The 20,867-nt window shown below is 47.8% G+C and overlaps 1 protein-coding gene across 3 annotated transcripts in view; it reads right to left on the bottom strand.

Annotated features, from left to right (window-relative positions):
• Positions 1–20,867, bottom strand: part of fbxw5 (F-box and WD repeat domain containing 5) — a 401,196-nt gene that overhangs the window by 9,848 nt on the left and 370,481 nt on the right. For all 3 annotated transcript variants that reach the window (XM_041193118.1, XM_041193117.1, XM_041193120.1), the window contains exon 6: positions 1,971–2,433. In XM_041193118.1, coding sequence (XP_041049052.1) covers positions 1,971–2,433 — 463 coding nt within the window. The remainder of the gene's footprint in view (positions 1–1,970; positions 2,434–20,867) is intronic.

The raw sequence follows: 20,867 nt of genomic DNA, 5'->3' as shown, positions 1-20,867 counted from the left end.
AGCCATGCAGATCTAAGAAGGCAGCAGAAAGTTGGTGACTCTGTGCTGGCACCCTTGGGTCAAAGGTACCCCTTTAGAGCACTGGTACTCTGTTCAGTCCAGCCAAAGAGCTGATGTGTTTGTGAGTTGGTGCTGGAGTGCAGGCTCAAGAATCCAGGGGAACAGAGCCTCAGGAGGCAAGATTAAAACCATTCGAGGGCGCCCATCATTGAGGCCGTTTCAGTTGGACTAACTTTTGGAGAGAATTCCAAAGCTTAATTTTCAAGGATGAAGACTGGAATCCCTTATAAGAGGCACAGAGTTTCAACAAGATTGTGTAACTCATTACAAAAACAAAAACAGAATTACCTGGAAAAACTCAGCAGGTCTGGCAGCATCGGCGGAGAAGAAAAGAGTTGACGTTTCGAGTCCTCATGACCCTTCGACAGAACTTGAGTTCGAGTCCAAGAAAGAGTTGAAATATAAGCTTATATTTCAGCTTATATTTCAACTCTTCCTTGGACTCGAACTCAAGTTCTGTCGAAGGGTCATGAGGACTCGAGACGCCAACTCTTTTCTTCTCCACCGATGCTGCCAGACCTGCTGAGTTTTTCCAGGTAATTCTGTTTTTGTTTTTGTTTTGGATTTCCAGCATCTGCAGTTTTTTTGTTTTTATCTTTGTGTAACTCATTGTTTAGCGACATCTGGGTGGATTACTGAGAAATCTATGGAATCTGCCTTGGTCACATTTGCCATTTATTATCCATAGTAACGTGTTCAACCACAGTTTGCCTGTTAATTCACATGAACCTTGTATATTAACCCTGAATGTTAGAGTGTAAGATAGATATTGTAAATTGTTTTATCTTTCTGACCTTGTATAATAAAGTTTATCTCTGTTCAAAAACTGTGGAATTTCGTGACTTTATTCGCTTAGCAATTGTCTTAAATCTCACACTTTTGTATACTTTAAATACAAGTTACTGGTCCATATCCGGGTCATACCAAACATTTGGGGATCTGGTCCAGGATTATAATAGTGTATATGTGCATTAATTATTGAAAGTGGCAGGGCAGTTGATGGAATAGTTAATAAAGCATATGGGATACTGGGCTTTATCAATAAGGTATGGAGTACAAAAGCAACAAAGTTATGATAAACCTGTATAAAACACTGGCTCAGCCTTAAATGGAGCACTGTGTCCAGTTGTGGGCTCCATGCTTTAGGAAGGATGTGATGGCATTAGAGAGAATGCAGAAAATATTCAGGAGAATGGTTCCATGGATGAGGAATGTAGAAAGATTGGAGGAGTTGGGACTGCTTCCTTTGGAGGAGAGAAGGCTCAGAGCAGATTTGAAGATATTAAAGGTATTCAAAATCATGAGGGGCTGGACAGAGTAGATAGAGAGAAACTGTTCCCATAGGTGGAAAGATCAAGAACCAGAGGGCACAGATTTAAGGTAACTGGCAAAAGCAGCAATGGTGACATGAGGAAAAACTTTCACAAACTTTCTGGGATGTGCTGCCTGAGAGTGTGGTGGAGGCAGGGTCATTCGAATGGTTAGGATCTGGGATGTGCTGCCTGAGAGTGTGGTGGAGGCAGGGTCAATTGTGGCTTTCAAAAGAGAATTGGATTACTGACTGAAGAAGAAACATTTGCAGGACTGTGACATTAAGTAAATTGTTCTTGGAGAGAGCTGGCACAGTGGGCCGAATGGACTCCTGTGCTGTAACTATTTTGAGATTCTATACAACTCTCTGTCAATTTACCTCTCCGCCTTTAAAATGCTCCTTAAAATCTACCTCAGTTGCCCTAGCTAACCTCGTGGCTTGAAATCAAATTTTACTTGATAACTGCTCTTGCTTTGGGAGGTTTTATTACATTAAAGGTGCTATATAAATGTTGTTACCAAAGTTCTTCTGATACCACGAACAATTATGTTAAGCCTATTCTTAACTGAGAGGTCTTGCTTTGGTACCTGCTGCCTACCTATCTGATGGGGAGTGTAGGTAAGGCTTCCTGTGGTGAAGATCAAGTATTTTTTGTCTTGAGTTGTTTGCTGTTCTGACAGGAGGGCCATATCTGCTGGCTTTGTCTTGGCTTGTAGAAAAAGTTCTGCGACTCTTGCCTCTATTTGCTTTTCATCCATGGTGGACAGTCCCCCGGCAGAGAGCACATTCTCCTCTATCCGCTCATCCGCCTGACTGCTGACCATCACCTCCCCTTGGTTCTCACTCCTGTGCTTCAATTTGCTGCAAACTTCATCTTCACTGTCACCCAGGTCAAATACTTGGGGAGTTGGACTGGTCAGTTGTTCTTCGGAGCCCAGCAGCAGGTCAGGACTGTTGTGTCGGCTGCAGTCTGCCACTATGACTGTGCGAATGGTGCTTGCGTTCAAATTCTGCAGCTGGAACAGTCTCTTCACAACATTTATATTTTCCGATTCGATATCCTAGAGTGAGGGCAAGAATCATTAGACATTAAATAAATACCTCACAGACCGTTCTGTCCCATTATTAACCACTACTACCCCAGCATTACACCAGGCCAAAGCAAAACACTGTGGATGCTAGAATTGAGAAACTGGAAAATGCTGAAAATTCAACAGACCAGGCAGCATTGATGGGGAGAGAAAGAGAGTTAACATTTCAGGTACATGACTTTTCATCAGGCCTGTAGATAGTTGGAATTGAACAGTTTATAAGCAACTATGGAGAACCAACTCAGACAGGCAGAGCGTGGTGCTGGTTTGGGAATGGCCGGTGTTATAATCACAGCTGATGTTGCCACTGGACAAGTCAGATCCCAAGGTGGAAGCTGACTTGATCCTAACCTTTATTTTTTGTTTAGAAGCATGGAGGATGGCTACTGAACAGAGTCACAGGAGTCAGCTGATGAACTTTTAACAAAAGAATAAAACATTTATTAAAAAAGATGAACTATATTACAATACTCCTTCATCCACAACTATACCTTTATAGATATATACAGATTCGTAAGGATACCACAAGTTACAAAAGTTATTTTGTACTCTCATGTTCACAGTAAGCACACAGTACATGTAAACCAATAGGTGACCTATGGGTCAGGCACACCACACTCTGAAACCAAGTGACAGATGCCACCCCAAACTGATGCTATGGATCTCTCATCAACTCCCCATAGACGTTTGTCACACTGTGAACCAACCAGTCTCACTGAACTCTGTCTTTCACATGAGGGTTTCCAATCTCCACTCTCATAGAACCCACTTTGGAATCTTCTCCCAAACAACATTTCTGCTCAGACATTTTCCATAAAGGTCCACCTTCAGGGTTTCAAACTCTCCTGATGTTCCACTCCCCTGGATCGCCACATGCATTCAGGCTTTGCCTTCTACACACTCTCTCTTAAATACTCAGTCATGCCAACAGAACATCATTGCTTCACATGCTCTTTGGCTGTCTCCTCGAATCTTCTGACTTCTCGCAAACCTATTTTGCTTTAAGTTGCTCCTGCAGCTTTCTCCCTTTAAGGTGGGAACCTTCCTCTGCCCTTCACTCTTAACTATGCTTAACAGGGCCTTTTTCAGATTTCTGTTCTTTCCTTTGACTAGAAGGTCTTCTTGGGACCCCTCCTTTCTGTCCCACTCCTTAGCTTTGAGACCTTTCGGTTCTTTTGGGAAATCTGCTCTCTGCAGTTCCCTCTGCTTTGTCCAGCTTCTCCAGGCTCCTGGTTTCAACAGAGCTAAAGACTGCTGTTCCGTTTCTCCCTGTGTCTGTGGGGACCCTGTTGCTAGGCAACAACCCAGTTTTTCTACTTCAAGAGTCATAAAACTTCATTAAAACTACAGGTTTACACAAAAACCCACAGATTCGCAGGCATTGGTATAAAGTGAAACTAAAACTCAGGTTTCACCCTTTAAACCCACAAATAAAACATATAACTTACTTAAACTTAATATTCCTAACACCCACAAATACAAACACAAGTTACTTGAACTATATCTAGTTCCTAACACTGGGCCTCTGTTTAAGTGTGGAATGAAGAGTCCTCAGAATGGCAGGTCAATCCCTAATTCGGACACTGAAGGATTTAAAATCTAGACATTTCACACACCTGAATGCTAATGTTGATTCAACATGACAACAGCCTCAACATATTGCTTAATTAGGCTGCACAAACAAGATACATTTATCTCAATAAACTTTGTTGATGGTACTTTCAATCAAATTCCTGCCTTTGCATCCAAACATTGTACTGTCTCCATCAATACTGTACTCCAGCATGAAACAGTGACAGACTTGTCTCCACCAGTACTGTACCTCAGTGTGAAAGAGTGACAGACCTGTCCCCACCAGTACTGTACCCCAGTGTGAAAGAGTGACAGACCTGTCCCCACCAGTACTGTACCCCAGTATGAAAGAGTGACAGACCTGTCCCCACCAATGCTATACCCCAGTGTGAAAGAGTGACAGACCTGTCCCCACCAGTGCTATATCCCAGTGTGAAAGAGTGACAGACCTTTTCCCACCAGTGCTGTACCCCAGTGTGAAAGAGTGACAGACCTGTACGCACCAGTGCTGTACCCCAGTATTGTACAGTGACAGACCAGTCCCCACCAGATCTGTACCCCAGTGTGAAAGAGACAAACCTGCCACCACCAGTGCTATACCCCAGTGTTATACAGTGACAGACCTGTCCCCACCAGGACTGTACCCCTGTGTGAAAAAGTGACAGACCTGTCCCCACCAGTGCTGTACCCCAGTGTTATACAGTGACAGACCTGTCCCCACCAGTGCTGTACCCCAGTGTGAGAGTGACTGACCTGTCCCCAACAGCGCTGTACCCCAGTGTGAAAAAGCACATAGTGCAGGTTTGGAAAGACACAATCTGTATTTGTCCCTAGGTATTTCCCCCAGTTCAAATGGATAGTTTATTTTGTGAGTTTTGCCAACCTGGGTTACAGTGCATTGTGATCTCAGGTACTGTGGTACACTTCCTCCTCTAGTGGCACTGCTGTGGGTTCTTGGTTGCCTTACATCACAGGAAGAATCTACGCAGAACGTAATCACTATGATGCTGGTCATGAAGGCTGCGAGGAAAACTAAATGAAGACAGCTATTGGCGGATTAATCCCGCTGAGCTAGCCTTTGGAACATTTAATACAATACCAGTGCTGTCCAGTGACCCTGACTTCACAAGGGTAAGTGTGCTTTAGTACATGGCCCTGTAGGAGACAGGGGACTGCACCCGTCAGATCCCTATTCTGGTCAACCACCTGACAGCGCTGAGGGAGAGAAAACATAAGGGGATAAATACAGAGTGATCTTCTAGTAGACAGAGAATCACAAGACAAACAAATAAAAGCATAAGATGAAAAATTAAGAGGAGAAAGGGGAATGGAAACAAGATTTAAAGAAAGCATAAAGGGAGAGAAACAATGGTGAGAGACAGAAAATGAAAAGTAGAGCAGGAACATACAAGAGAAAGGTACAGAAGGGGAGGAGCCCTCATACACGTAAGCATGCAAAGACAGACATAGACATGCACAGTTATGCATGCACATATGTATGTATGTACACACACACACACACACACAGATAGACATGGAAATACACAAATACAGCACCCTCACACAGATTCACATACACAGACAAACACACACAAACAGACATACATACCAAGACACCTGCTCTTTAGGACAGAAACAGACATGAACATGCAACTCATTTTCAGTAATGCTGAAAGATAATCTTGCTCTGCACAGAATCTACCTATAAACCTTACTTCATTTGGTCATGTTTTTGCCACATTTTTGAGTCAGTTTGTTCATTATGAATTCCTATACGCATTCGTAATGGATAGATAAACGTATGTAAACATATCACATTGTAATGACACCCGCCCACCACTGGAGTGTTATTGTCCCTCAGTCCCATCTGGTGTAAAGAAATGCCCATTTTCCAACCAACTCTTTTCTGTTACATATGAATATACATACGAACATCTGAATGAGGAGCAGGAATAGGCCACTCAATCCCTCAAGCTTGCTCCACCATTCAATAAGATAATGGCTGATCTAATTTTAACTCAACTTCATATTTCTGCCTACCCCTGATAACATTTCTCCCCCGTGCTCATTTAAGAATCTATTTACTCTGCTTTAAAGATAATCAAAGAATCTGCCTCACTCGCCATTTGAGGAGGACAATTCCAAAGTCTCTCAATCCTCTGAGTGGAAAATTTTACTCATCTCTGTCTTAAATGGGTGACTCTTTATTTTTAAACAATGACCCCTAGTTCTAGATTCTCCCACAAGAGGAAGCATCCTTTCCACATCCATCCTGCCTGTTTCAATCAAGTCGCCTCTTACTCTTCTAAACTCTCGTGGAATCAAGCCTAGTCTGATCAGCCTTTACTCGTAAGGCAACCCACCCATTCCAGTTATTAGTCTGGTATACCTTCTCTGAACTGTTTCTGACACATTTACATCCTTCCTTAAATAAGGAGACCAATACTATACACAGTTTTCCAGGTGTGGTCTCACCAATGCCCTGTATAACTGGAGCATAACCTCCCTACTCTTGTATTCAATTCCCCTCATAATAAACAATAACATTCCAGAAACTTTGTTAATCACTTGCTGCACCGGCAAACTAACCTTTTGTGTCCCATGCACTCAGACACCCAGATCTCTCTGCATCTCAGAGCTCTGTAATCACTCACCATTTAGATAATATGCCTCTTTTTTATTTGTCTTGTCAAAAAAGATAGCCTCACATTTTCCCACATTATGTTCCATTTGCCAGATCTTTGCCCACTCAACTAACCTATCTAAATCCTTTTGTAACCTCATGTCCTCTTCACAACTTTCTTTCCTTCCTATCTTTGTGTCATCAGCAAATTTAGCAACCATACCATTGGTCCCTTCATCCAAATCTTTTATATAAATTGTACCCAGCACTAATCCCTGTGTCACATCACTCATCACATCCTGCCAAACCAGAAAATGACCAATTTATGCCTACTCTCTGTTTCCCGTTAGCGAGCCAATCTTCTATCCATGCCAATATGCTACTCCCTACACCATAAGCTTTTATTTTCCGCAATAACCATTGATGATGCACCTTATCAAATGCCTTCTGGAAATCTAAGAACAGTACATCCACCTTTATCCAGAGCACCTGTTATTTCTTCAAAGAACTCCAATAAATTGGTTAAACATGATTTCCCTTTCACAAAACCATGTTAACTCTGCCTGATTAGCTTGGAATTTATCTAATTGCCCTGTTATAACATCTTTAATAATAGCTTCTAACATTTTCCCTATGACAGATGTTAAGCTAACTGGCCTGCAGTTTCCTGCTTTCTGCCTCCCTCCCTTTTTGAATAAAGGAGTTACGTTCACTATTCTACAATCCAATGAAACCTTCCCCGTATCTAGTGAATTTTGGAAAATTAAAACCAATGCATCAACTATCTCATTAGCCACTTCTTTTAAGACTTTAGGATGAAATCCACCAGGACCCAGGACTTGTCAGCCCACAGTTCCAACAATTTGCTCAGTATCACTTCCCTAGTATTGTAATTTTCTTGAGCTCCTCCCTCCCTTCTAATTCTTGATTTACAGCCACTTCTGGGATGTTACTTTTATCCTTAACAGTGAAGATCGATGCAAAATACCTATTCAATTCATCTGCCATCTGCTTACTTTCCATTATTAATTCTCCAGAGTCACTTTCTATAGGACCAACAGTCACTTTGTTAACTGCTTTCTTTTTTAAATATCTATACTATCTTACTATCTATCTTTATATTTCCAGCTATTTTTCTCTCGTACATCCTTTAGTCATTCTAATCATTCATTTTAGTCATTATTTGCTGTTTTTTATATTCTGTCCAATCTTCTGACTTACCACCCATCTTTGCGCAATTATAAGCTTTTTCTACTATATGCTTCTTCTCTTTAACATTTTTAGTTAACCAAGGATGGTGGGTCCTCCCCTTGGAATTTTTGTTTCTCATTGGAATGAATCTATTCTGTGTATTCTGAAATGTCCCCTTACATGTTTGCCACTGCATCTCTATTGACCTATCCCTTAACCTAATTTGCCAGTTCACTTTCACTAGCTCTGCTTTCATGCCTTCATAATTGCCCTTATTTAAATTTAAAATACTAGCCTTAGACCCACTCTTCTCTCCTTCAAACTGAATATAAAATTCAATCATATTATGATCACTGATACCTAGGGGTGCCTTCACTATGAGGTCATTAATTAATCCTATCTTATTGCACAATACCAGGTCCAGTGTAGCCTTCTCCCTGGTTGGCTCCAGAACGTGCTGATCTAAGAAATTATCCTGAAACCATTCTATGAATTCATCACCTATGCTACTTTTACCCATCTGATTATTCCAGTCTATATGTAGATTAAAATCCCCCCTGATAATTGCTGTAGCTTTCTGACAAGGTTCCACTATTTCTTCTTTGATACCCTGTCCTACTGTGTAGTTACTGTTAGGGGGCCTGTAACCACTCCAACAAGTGACTTCTTATCTTTATCATTCCTCATCTCTACCCAAACCGTTCCATATCCTGGTTTCCTGAACTTAGGTCATCCCTCTCTATTGTGCTAATGTCATCTTTAATTAACGGAGCCACCCTTCCACTTTTTCCTAACTTCCTAACCTTCCTAAAAGTCATATACCCTTCAATAATCAGGTCCCAATCTATCCCATCCTGTAGCCATGTCTCTGTAATGGCTATTAGATCATACTTACTAATCTCTATTTGCACTATCAGTTCATCTGTTTTGTTTTGAATGCTACGTGCATTCAGATACAGAACCTTAATTTTTGTCCTTTTATTATTTTTGTACCCTTTAGCCTTATCTGTTGATTTATTCTTAGACTTGTACTCTCGGTCCCTTCCTGTCATGGCCTGTATTTCATTTCCCACCTTAATACCTTCCTCTCTTCCCTTGTCCCTATGCTGATAAACCACATCTGCCCACATTTGATCCATTGCCCCCATGACTGAGTTTAAAACCCTTTCTACTTCCCCAGTTATGTGGTTCACAAGAACACCGGTCCCAGCATGTTTCAGGTGTAGACCATCCCAATGGTACAGATCCCACATTCCCCAGCACTGGTGCCAGTGCCCCACAAACCAGAACCCACTTCTCCCACAATAGTCTTTGAGCCATGCATTCATTTCTCAAATTTTATGTATCCAATGCCAATTTGCACGTTGCTCAGGTGATTACTACCTTTGAGGTTCTGCTTCTTAATTTGGGACCAAGCTCCTCATACTGACTATGCAGAACCTTGTTTGTCCTGCCTGTATCATTGGTACCTACATGGAGCATGACAACTGGATCATCCCCGTCTCACTGCAAGCTCCTCTCCAGCCCCGAGCAGACGTCCCGAACCCCGGTACTGGACAGGCAACACAGCCGTCAGGACTCACTCTTTGATGCGTCAATCCCCCTCACTATACTGTCCACTATTACCACCACATTCTTTTTTGCTCCCCCCACTTGGATGGCTTCCTGTACCACGGTGCCAGAGCCAGTTAACTCATCCATCCTGCAGCCCCCACTCTCATCCAAACAAGCTGAAAAAACCTCAAACCTGTTGGATAATTGCTAGAGGCTGACATTCCTGCGCTCCTGCCCTCTGTGTCCCCGAAACCTGCAAGCAGTCACACCCTCCTGTTCCTGACCACTACCAAATCAGAAGACCCTATCCTCAGTGGTGTGAATGCCTCCTAGTATAAAACATCCAGGTAACCTTCCCCTTCCCTGATGTGTCTTAGTGTCTGCAGCTTGGCCTCCAGCTCAATGACTCTGAGCCAAAGCTCAAGCCGCAGCACTTACTGCAGATGTATTTGCCCTGGATCACACCAGCATCCCGGAGCTCCTACATACTGCAACCTTGAAACATCACCTGTTCTGTCATCATTAATGTGTTTTAATTATATTATATTAATTAATTATATTATTCACTTACATATGTTGCTTTTTTATATATTTTTTTCATTTTACCACCAGTTTGTATACTATTTTAAACGTTAGGACTGGAGTAGACCTTAATCACTTATCAGGTACTGACAAACAGCTAATTCCTTTCCCAAACTCTCAGATATGCATTCAGTTCCTCAACTGTACTTGTTTGCCTGGGCTGCACTAAAGAACCCTGAATTTATAGAAAACAGAACTGAGGTTCAAACTAGTCAAAGCTTTATCAGAATCTATTATACAAAAATAAATCAGGACACTTGCAAATGGTTACTGAATTCTATTGGCTCACCCTTGACCAATTAACCCTTGTTCTTTAACCCCACTTCACTGTTGACAGTACTTGGTCTGGATTCACTCTCTGAAACACATCATGGGAAATTAAATAATATCTTGATATTATACACACATATATATATTATCATTTTGCCTTCAATGTGGCGTTTAACCTAACTAAAATGTTTTTATAGTGGAATGAGGGGTGCATTAAGTTTTAGAAACAGATTGGATTATTCTGAAAATCTGCTCTACAAGATTGATATCAATAGAAAGGAAGATTAAGTACTTATTTCACACTATATAAATGCAACAGGATGACTGTCCACTAACAGGGTACAGTGTTACATCCCGTCTTGTTTTCTATGTTTAGTTTTGGGATGTGGGCATTGCTGGATTTAGAGCAGAGCCATGATGTCCCTGAGAAGATGCTGGTGAGCTGCTTTCTTAATTTCTTTGTAGTGGCTTGATACAACCAGTGGCTTGTCTGACCATTTCAGACAGAAATTAAGAGTCAACAAATAACTTGCATTTATATAAGCTCCTTTAACTTAGTAAAATGGTCCAAGGGGTTTCACAGCTGTGCTATCAGACAAATGTTAACAACAAAATGAAGAAAAAGATATTAGTACAGGCAGGTTTTAAAGAGCATCTTACAGAAAGAGAGCGAGGTAGAAGTACAGAGGAATTTTAGGGAAGGTATTCCAATGCTTAGAACCTCGGCATGGCTGCACATGGTGGGTAAGGGAGTCGAAGACAGACATGAGGCCAGAATTGGAGGAATGCATGCATCCTGGAGGATTGTTAGGAGAGAAGTGGTTCAGGGATTTGATGAAGTGAGGGCCAGAGAAGGGTTTGAAAACAAGGGTGAGAATTTAAAATCTGAAGTGTTGCTGAACTGGGAGCCAATGTATATCAGTGAACGTAGGACTGATGAATGAATGGGGCATGGTGTAAGTTAGGATATGGGCAGCAGAGCTTTGGATGATTCAACCATTAGTCAATCAAGTTACAGGAGATGTTCTGTAATAAATTAACAGTTACTCTGTTATTGTTATACTGAGATGCAAAACAAGCTACCTTGTTGGTTTACCTACTGCCTTGTCTCACTAGTATGTATCTGTCCATCAACCGGTCAACAGGACTGATAGCTGAGACCACACACAAAATCTGACGTTGTGCAGTTTACACAGTGAGGGGTCTCATCAACCAAACCTAACATCCTGCTGTGGTAGGAGTAAAAAGCAGATAGAAAAAAAACTCAGATGGAAAGGATGGTCCACATAAAGGAATCACATAAAGCAGAGTCAAAAATCACTAACAGGACCCAGGCCTGTTATCCTCTGAGGGTATCCTCTGTGATACCTGAAAACCTGCGATATCTGTAACCCGGTGATACCCGTCACTGCTGCGATATCCATCACCCTGCAATACCCGTCACGCTGTGATACCCGTAACGTGCAATACCAGTCACTGCTGCGATACCTATTACCCTGCAATGCCCGTCACCCAGCGATACCCATCACCTCTGTGAAACCTGTCATCCGTGATACCTGTCACCCTGTGATACCCGTCACCCTGTGATACCTGTCACCCTGCGACACCCGTCACCCTGCGATACCCGTAACTCTGTGATACCCATCACCCGTGATACCCGTCACCCTGTGATACCCGTAACCTTGTGATACCCATCACCTGTGATACCCGTCACCCTGTGATACCCATAACCCCGTGATACCCATCACCTGTGATACCCATCACCCTGAGATACCCGTCACTCCACGATACCTGTCACCCATGATACCCGTCACCCTGTAATACCCGTCACTCGACAATACCTGTCACCCTGTGAGACCCGTCACTCTACGATGCCTGTCACCCAGACGATACCTGTCACCCTGTGATATTTGTCACCCTGTGATACCATCACCCTACGATACCCATCACCCGTGATGCCAGTCACCTGTGATGCCCGTCACCCTGTGATGCCCATCACCCTGTGATACCTGTCATGCGTGATGCCCATCACCCTGTGATACCCATCACCCTCTGCTACCCATCACCCTGTGATACCTGTCACCCGTGATGCACATCACCCTGTGATAACTGTCACCCGTGATGCCCATCACCCTGTGATACCCGTCACCCTCTGACACTCGTCACCCTGCGAAGCCCGTTACCCCTGCGATACCCGTCACCCTGTGATACCCGTCACCGTGTGATACCTGTCACCCTGTGATATCGTCACCCTACGATACCTGTCACCCTCTGCTACCCATCACCCTGTGATACTTGTCACGCATGATGCCCATCACCCTGTGATACCCGCCACCCTCTGCTACCCATCACCCTGTGATACCTGTCACCCGTGATGCCCGTCACCCTGTGATACCCGTCACCCTCTGATACTCGTCACCCTGTGATACCTGTCATCCTGTGATGCCCGTTACCCCTGCGATACCCGTCACCCTGTGATACCCGTCACCGTGTGATACCTGTCACCTTGCGATACCATCACCCTGCGATAACTGTCACCCTGTGATGCCCGTCACTCTGTGATACCCGTCGCCCTTGTGATACCTGATATTGTGTGACACCCGTTACCCTGTGATACCAGTTACCCTATGACACTTGTGACCCTGAGATGCCTGTTAACCCTGTGAAACCCATCACCTCTGTGATGCCAGTCACCCTGCGATACCGTCATCCTGAGATACCTGTCACCCTGTGATACCCATCACCCTGTGAAACCTGTCACCACTGCGATACCTGTTACCACGCAATGCCCGTTACGCTGTGATAGCCGGCACCCTCCGGTACCCGTCACCCACCGATACCTGTCACCCTGTGAAACCTGTTGCCCTTGTGATACCTGATATTGTGTGATACCCGTTACCCTGTGATACCAGTTACCATATGACACTTGTTACCCTGAGATGCCTGTTAACCCCGTGATATCCATCACCTCTGCGATACCCGTCACCCTCTGATACCCGTCACCCTCTGATACCCGTCACTCCTGCGATACCCGTCACCACTGTGATGCCAGTCACTGTGATACACATCAGCCTGCGATACCTGTCACCCCTGCAAACACCCGTCACCCTGTGATACCCATCACCCATGATGCCCGTCACCTGTGATACCCGTCACCCTGCGATGCCCGTCACCCCTGTGATATCTGTCACCCTGCGATACTTGTCACCCCACGATACCCGTCACCGTGATACCTGTCACCCTGTGATACCCATCACCCTGCGACACCCATCACCCTGCGACACCCGTCACCCCTGCGACTCCCAATACCCCTACGATACACATCACCCTGCGATACCCGACACCGTGACACCTGTCACCCTGTGATATCCGACACCATGTGATACCCGTCACCCCTGAGATACGGGTCACCGCTGCAATACCTGTTACTGTGTGATACTTGTTACTCTGAGATACCCATCACCCTATGATGCCCGTCACCCTGTGACACCTGTCACCCTACGATACCCGTCACTGTGATACCCATCACCCTACGATATCCATCACTGTGATACACGTCACCCTCTGCTACCCATCACCCTCTGATACCCTTCACCCTGTGATACCCGTCACCATCTGATGCCCATCACCCTGCGATACCCGTAACACTATAACCGTCACCTGTGATACCCATCACCCTGTGATACCCGTCACCCTGAGATACCCGTCACCCTGCGATAACCGTCACCCTGAGATACCCGTCACCCTGTGATACCCGTCACCCTGAGATACCCGTCACCCTGTGATACCCGTCACCCTGATACCCGTCACCCTCTGATGCCCGTCACCCTGCGATACCTGTCACCCTTTGATGCCTGTCACCCTCTGATACCCGTCACCCTGCGATAACCGTCACCCTCTGATGCCCATCACCCTGCGATACCTGTTACCCTACGATAACCGCCACCTGTGATACCCATCACCCTGTGATACCCGTCACCTCTATGATACCTGTCACCGTGATACCCGTAACCCTGCGATGCCTGTCACCCTTACAATATCCATCACCCTTACAATACCCGTCACCCTGCGACGCCTGTCACCTCTACGATACCCGTCACCCCTGTGATACCCGTCCCCTTGTGATGCCTGTCACCACTGCAATACCTGTCACCCCTACGATACCCGTCCGCCTGTGATGCCTGTCACCATTGCAATACCGGACACCCCTATGAAACCTGTCACCCTTACAATATCCATCACCGTGCGATACCCATCACCTCTACAATACCCGTCACCCCTGCGATACCCATCACCCGATGACGCCTGTCATCACTGTAATACCCATCACCCCTGCGATACACTTCCGCCTGTGATGCCTGTCACCACTGCAATACCAGACACCCCTATGAAACCTGTCACTCTTATGATATCCGTCACCCTGTGATACCCGTCACCTCTATGATACCCGTCACCGTGATACCTGTCACTCTGCGATACATGTCACCCTGCGATACCCGTCACCCCTAACATCCGTCACCGCGATACCCATCACCGTCATACCTGTCACCACCCTGTTATACCCGTAAACCCCTGCAATATCAGTCACCCCTACGATACCCGTCATCCTGACAATACCTGTCAGCCTGCGATACCGTCACCCTGCGATACCCGTCACCCCTCTGATATCCGTCACCCCTCTGATACCCATCATACTGTGATAACCGACACCCTGTGAAACCTGTCACCACTGCGATACCCATTACCACGCAATGCCCGTTATGCTGTGATACTCGGCACCCTCTGATACCCGTCACCCACTGATACCCATCACCCTGTGAAACCTGTCGCCCTTGTGATATCTGATACTGTGTGATACCCGTTACCCTGTGATACCAGTTACCCTATGACGCTTGTTACCCTGAGATGCATGTTAACCCTGTGATACCCGTCACCCCTGCGATACTCATCACCCCTGCGATACCCGTCACCACTGTGATGCCAGTCACTGTGATACACATCAGCCTGCAATACCTGTCACCCCTACAAACACCTGTCACCCTGTGATGCCCATCACCCGTGATGCCCGTCACCGTTGTGATACCTGTCACCCCTACGATACCCATCACACCACGATGCCCGTCACCTGTGCAATACCCGTCACCTCTACGATACCCGTCACCCCTGCGATACCCGTCCCCCTGTGATGCCTGTCACCACTGCAATACCCATCACCCCTGCGATACCCGTCCGCCTGTGATGCCTGTCACCACTGCAATGCCCGTCACCCCTGCGATACCCATGATGCCCGTCACCCTTGTGATATCCGTCACCACGCGATTCCTGTCACCCCTGCGATACCCGTTACCCGTGATACCCGTCACCCCGTGATGCCCGTCACCCCGCAATACCTGTCACCCTGTGATACCTGTCACCTCTATGATACCTGTCACCCCTGTGATACCCATCCCCTTGTGATGCTTGTCACCACTGCAATACCTGTCACCCCTGCGATACCCGTCTGCCTGTGATGCCTGTCACCACTGCAATACCAGACACCCCTATGAAACCTGTCACTCTTATGATATCCGTCACTCTGTGATACCCGTCACCTCTATGATACCCATCACCGTGATACCTGTCACTCTGCGATACCCGTCACTCCTAACATCCGTCACCGCGATACCCATCACCCTGTCATACCTGTCACCACCCTGTTATACCCGTAAACCCCTGCAATATCAGTCACCCCTACGATACCCGTCATCCTGACAATACCTGTCAGCCTGCGATACCGTCACCCTGCGATACCCGTCACCCCTCTGATATCTGTCACCCCTCTGATACCCATCATCCTGTGATAGCCGACACCCTGTGAAACCTGTCACCACTGTGATACCCATTACCACGCAATGCCCGTTATGCTGTGATACTCGGCACCCTCTGATACCCGTCACCCACTGATACCCATCACCTACTGATACCCATCACCCTGTGAAACCTGTCGCCCTTGTGATATCTGATACTGTGTGATACCCGTTACCCTGTGATACCAGTTACCCTATGACACTTGTTACCCTGAGATGCCTGTTAACTCTGTGATACCCATCACCTCTGCGATACCCGTCACCCTCTGATACCCGTCACCCCTGCGATACTCATCACCCCTGCGACACCTGTCACCACTGTGATGCCAGTCACTGAGATACACATCAGCCTGCGATACCTGTCACCCCTACAAACACCCGTCACCTTGTGATGCCCATCACCTGTGATGCCCGTCACCGTTGTGATACCCGTCACCCCTACGATACCCGTCACCCTGCGATACCTGTCACCCTCTGATACCCGTCACCCCTGCGATACTTGCTCTGGTACCCGTCACCCCTGTGATGCCCTTCACTCTGTGATACCCGTCTCCTGCGATACCCGTCACCCTGCGATACCTGTCACCATGATACCCATCACCGTGATACCCGTCACCCCTGTAATGCCCGTCACCCTGTGATACCCGAGACCCTGCAATACCCGTCACCCTGTGATACCCATCACCCTGCGATACCTGTCACCCTGCGATACCTGTCACCCTCTGATACCTGTCACCCTGCGATATCCGTCACCCTCTGATGCCCATCACCCTGTCATACCCATTACCCTACGATAACTGTCACCTGTGATACCCATCATCCTGAGATACCCGTTACCCTGCGATACCTGTCATCCTGCGATAACCATCACCCTGTGATTACCATCACCCTGAGATACCCGTTACCCTGCGATACCTGTCATTCTGCGATAACCATCACCCTGTGATAACCATCACCCTGTGATACCAGTCACCTTGTGATAATCGTCACCATGTGAAACCTGTCTCCCTTGTGATACAGGTCACCTTGGAATACGTGTTACTGTGTGATACCCATTGCCCTGTGATACCAGTTACCATATGACACTTGTTATCCTGAAATGCCTGTTAACCCTGTGATACCCATCACTGCTGCGATACCCGTCACCCTACTATAATGATAACCCTGTGATGCCCGTCACCCGTGGTACTCGTCACCCTGCGATACCCGTCACCCTGCGATACCCGTCCCCCTGCGATACCTGTAACCCCTACGGTACCCAGCACCCGTGAAACCAGTCAAGCACTGGGATACCCGCCACCCTGCCATACCCGTCACCCCTACGATAGCGTCACCCTACGATACCCATCACCCTGTGATACCCGTCACTGTGATACCTGTCACCCTATGATACCCGTCACTGTGATGCCCATCACCCCTGTGATACCCATCACCCTGCAATACCAGTCACTCTCTGATAACCGTCACTCGACAATACCCATCACCCTGTGATACCTGTCACTGTCATGCCCATCACCCCTGCGATACCCGTCACCCCTACGATACCGTCACCCCTGCGATACCCGTCACCCTGAGATACCCGTCACCCTGCGATACCCGTCACCGTCTGATAACCGTCACCTTGCGATAACTGTCACCCTGTGATACCCATCGCCGTGATACCCGTCACCCTGTGAAACCCGTCACCCTGTGATGCCCGTCACCCTGCAATATCCGTCACCCTCTGATACCTGTCACCCCTGCAATACCGGTCACCCCTGCGACATCCGTCACCACTGTGATGCCAGTCACTGTGATACACATCAGCCTGCGATACCTGTCACCCCTACAAACACCCATCACCCGTGATGCCTGTCACCCTGCGATACCCGTCACCCCTGCGATGCCCGGCAACCCTGCAATACCTGTCACCCCTATGATAACTGTCACTGTGATACCCGTCACCCTGCAATACCAGTCACCCTTACGATATCCATCACCCTGCAATACTTGTCACCCCTATGGTACCCGTCACCGTGATACCTGTCACCTTGCGGTACCTGTCACCCTTACGATATCCGTCACCCTGTGATACTTGTCACCCCTACGGTACCCGTCACTGCGATACCTGTCACCCTGCGATACCCGTCACCCCTATGGTACCCATCACCCTGCGATACATGTCACCCCACGATACCTGTCACCCAGGGATGCCCGTCACCATTATGATACCCGTCACCTCTGATACCCGTCCCGCTGCGATGCCTGTCACCACTGCAATACCGGTCACTCCTATGATATCCGTCACCGCTATGGTACCCGTCACCGTGATACATGTCACCCTGTGATACCCGTCACCCCTGCGACAACCGTCACCCCTGCGACACCCGTCACCCCGTGACACCCGTCACCCCTGAGATACGGGTCACCACTGTAATACCTGTTACTGTGTGATACTTGTTACTCTGAGATATCCGTCACCCTATGATGCCTGTCACCCTGTGACACCCGTCACCCTACGATACCCGTCACCGTGATACCTGTCACCCTACGATATCCATCAGTGTGATACCCGTCACCCTGCGACTCCCGTCACCCCTGCGATATCCGTCACCCTATGATACCCGTCACCCTACGATACCCGTCACCCCATGATACCCGTCGCCCTCTGATACCCGTCACCCTGCGATACCCGTCTCCCTCTGATACCCGTCACCCGTACAATACCTGTTACAGTCTGATGCCCGTCACCCTGCGATACCTGTCACCGTGATACCCGTCACGGTGATACCCGTCACCCCTGCGATACCGTCACCCTGTGATGCCCGTCACCCTGCAATACCCGAAACCCTGCGATAACTGTCACCCCTGTGATGCCCGTCACCCTCTGATGCTTGTCACCCTACGATAACCATCATCCTGCGATAACTGTCGCCATGATACCTGTCACCCCTGTAATGCCCATCACCCTGTGATGCCCGTCACCCTGCAATACCCGTCACCCCTGTGATGCCCGTCACCCTCTGACGCCCGTAACCCTGCGATACCCATCACCCTGTGATACCCATTACCCTGCGATACCTGTCACCCTCTGATGCCCGACACCCTCTGATGCCTGTCACCCTATGATGCCCGTCACCCTGCGATGCCCGTCACCCTACCTGTCACCCTGCGATACCCATCACCTGCGATACCCGTCACCCTCTGATGCCTGTCACCCTCTGATGCCTGTCACCCTATGATGCCTGTCACCCCAGATAACCATCACCCTGCGATACCCATCACACTGCGATAACTGTCACTGTAATACCCGTTACCCCGCTATACCTGTCACCCAGGGATACCCGTCACCATTATGATACCCGTCACCTCTGTGATACCCGTCCCCCTGTGATGCCTGTCACTACTGCAATACCGGTCACTCCTATGATACCTGTCACTCTTACGATACCCGTCACCGCTATGGAATCCGTCACTGTGATACATTTCACCCTGTGATACCCGTCACCCTGTGACACCTGTCAGCCCTGCGACACCCGTCACCCCTGCAACACCCAATACCCCTACGATACCCGTCACCCTGCGATACCCGACACCGTGACATCTGTCACCCTGTGATACCCGTCACCCCTGAGATACGGGTCACCGCTGCAATACCTGTTACTGTATGATACTTGTTGCTCTGAGATACCCATCACCCTATGATGCCTGTCATCCTGTGACACCCATCACCCTACGATACCGGTCACCCTGTGATACCCATCACCCCTGTGACACCCGTCACTCAGCAACTCCCGTCACCCCTACGATATCTGTCACCCCATGATACCCGTCACCCCTGCGACACGCATCACCCCTGCGACTCCCGTCACCCCTACGATACCCGTCACCCTATGATACCCGTCACGCCGTGAGAGCTGTCGCCCTCTGATACCCGTCACCCTGCGATACCCGTCACCCGTACGATACCTGTTACTCTCTGATGCCCGTCACCCTGCGATGCCCGTCACCGTGATACCCGTCACCCCTGTAATGCCCGTCACCCCTGCAATACCTGTCACCCCTATGATAACTGTCACCGTGATACCCATCACCCCGCGATACCTGTCACCCAGGGATACCCGTCACCATTGTGATACCCGTCACCTCTGTGATACCCGTCCCCCTGCGATGCCTGTCACCACTGCAATACCGGTCACTCCTATGATACCTGTCACTCTTATGATACCCGTCACTGCTATGGTACCCGTCACCGTGATACATGTCACCCTGTGATACCCATCACCCTGTGACACCCATCACCCCTGCGACACCCAATACCCCTATGATACCCGTCACCCTGCAATACCTGACACCGTGACACCTGTGATATCCATCACCATGTGATACCCGTCACCCCTGAGATACGGGTCACCGCTGCAATACCTGTTCCTGTGTGATACTTGTTACTCTGAGATACCCGTCACCCTATGATGCCTGTCACCCTGTGACACCCGTCACCCTACGATACCCGTCACCGTGATACCTGTCACCCTGTGATACCCATCACCCCTGCGACACCCGTCACTCAGTGACTCCCGTCACCCCCACGATACCCGTCACCCGTGATGCCCGTCACCCTGTGATGCCCTTCACCCTGTGATGCCCAACACCCTGCGATACCCGTCACCATGATACCCATCACCCATGTAATGCCCGTCACCCAGCGATACCCGTCACCCTGTGATAACCGTCACCCCTGTAATGCCTGTCACCCTGTGATAACTATGACCCCTGTGATGCCCATC

This window comes from Carcharodon carcharias, chromosome 8, assembly GCF_017639515.1.
Source record: "Carcharodon carcharias isolate sCarCar2 chromosome 8, sCarCar2.pri, whole genome shotgun sequence".
NCBI lineage: Eukaryota > Metazoa > Chordata > Chondrichthyes > Lamniformes > Lamnidae > Carcharodon > Carcharodon carcharias.
This window is presented reverse-complemented; position numbering and strand designations above follow the sequence as displayed.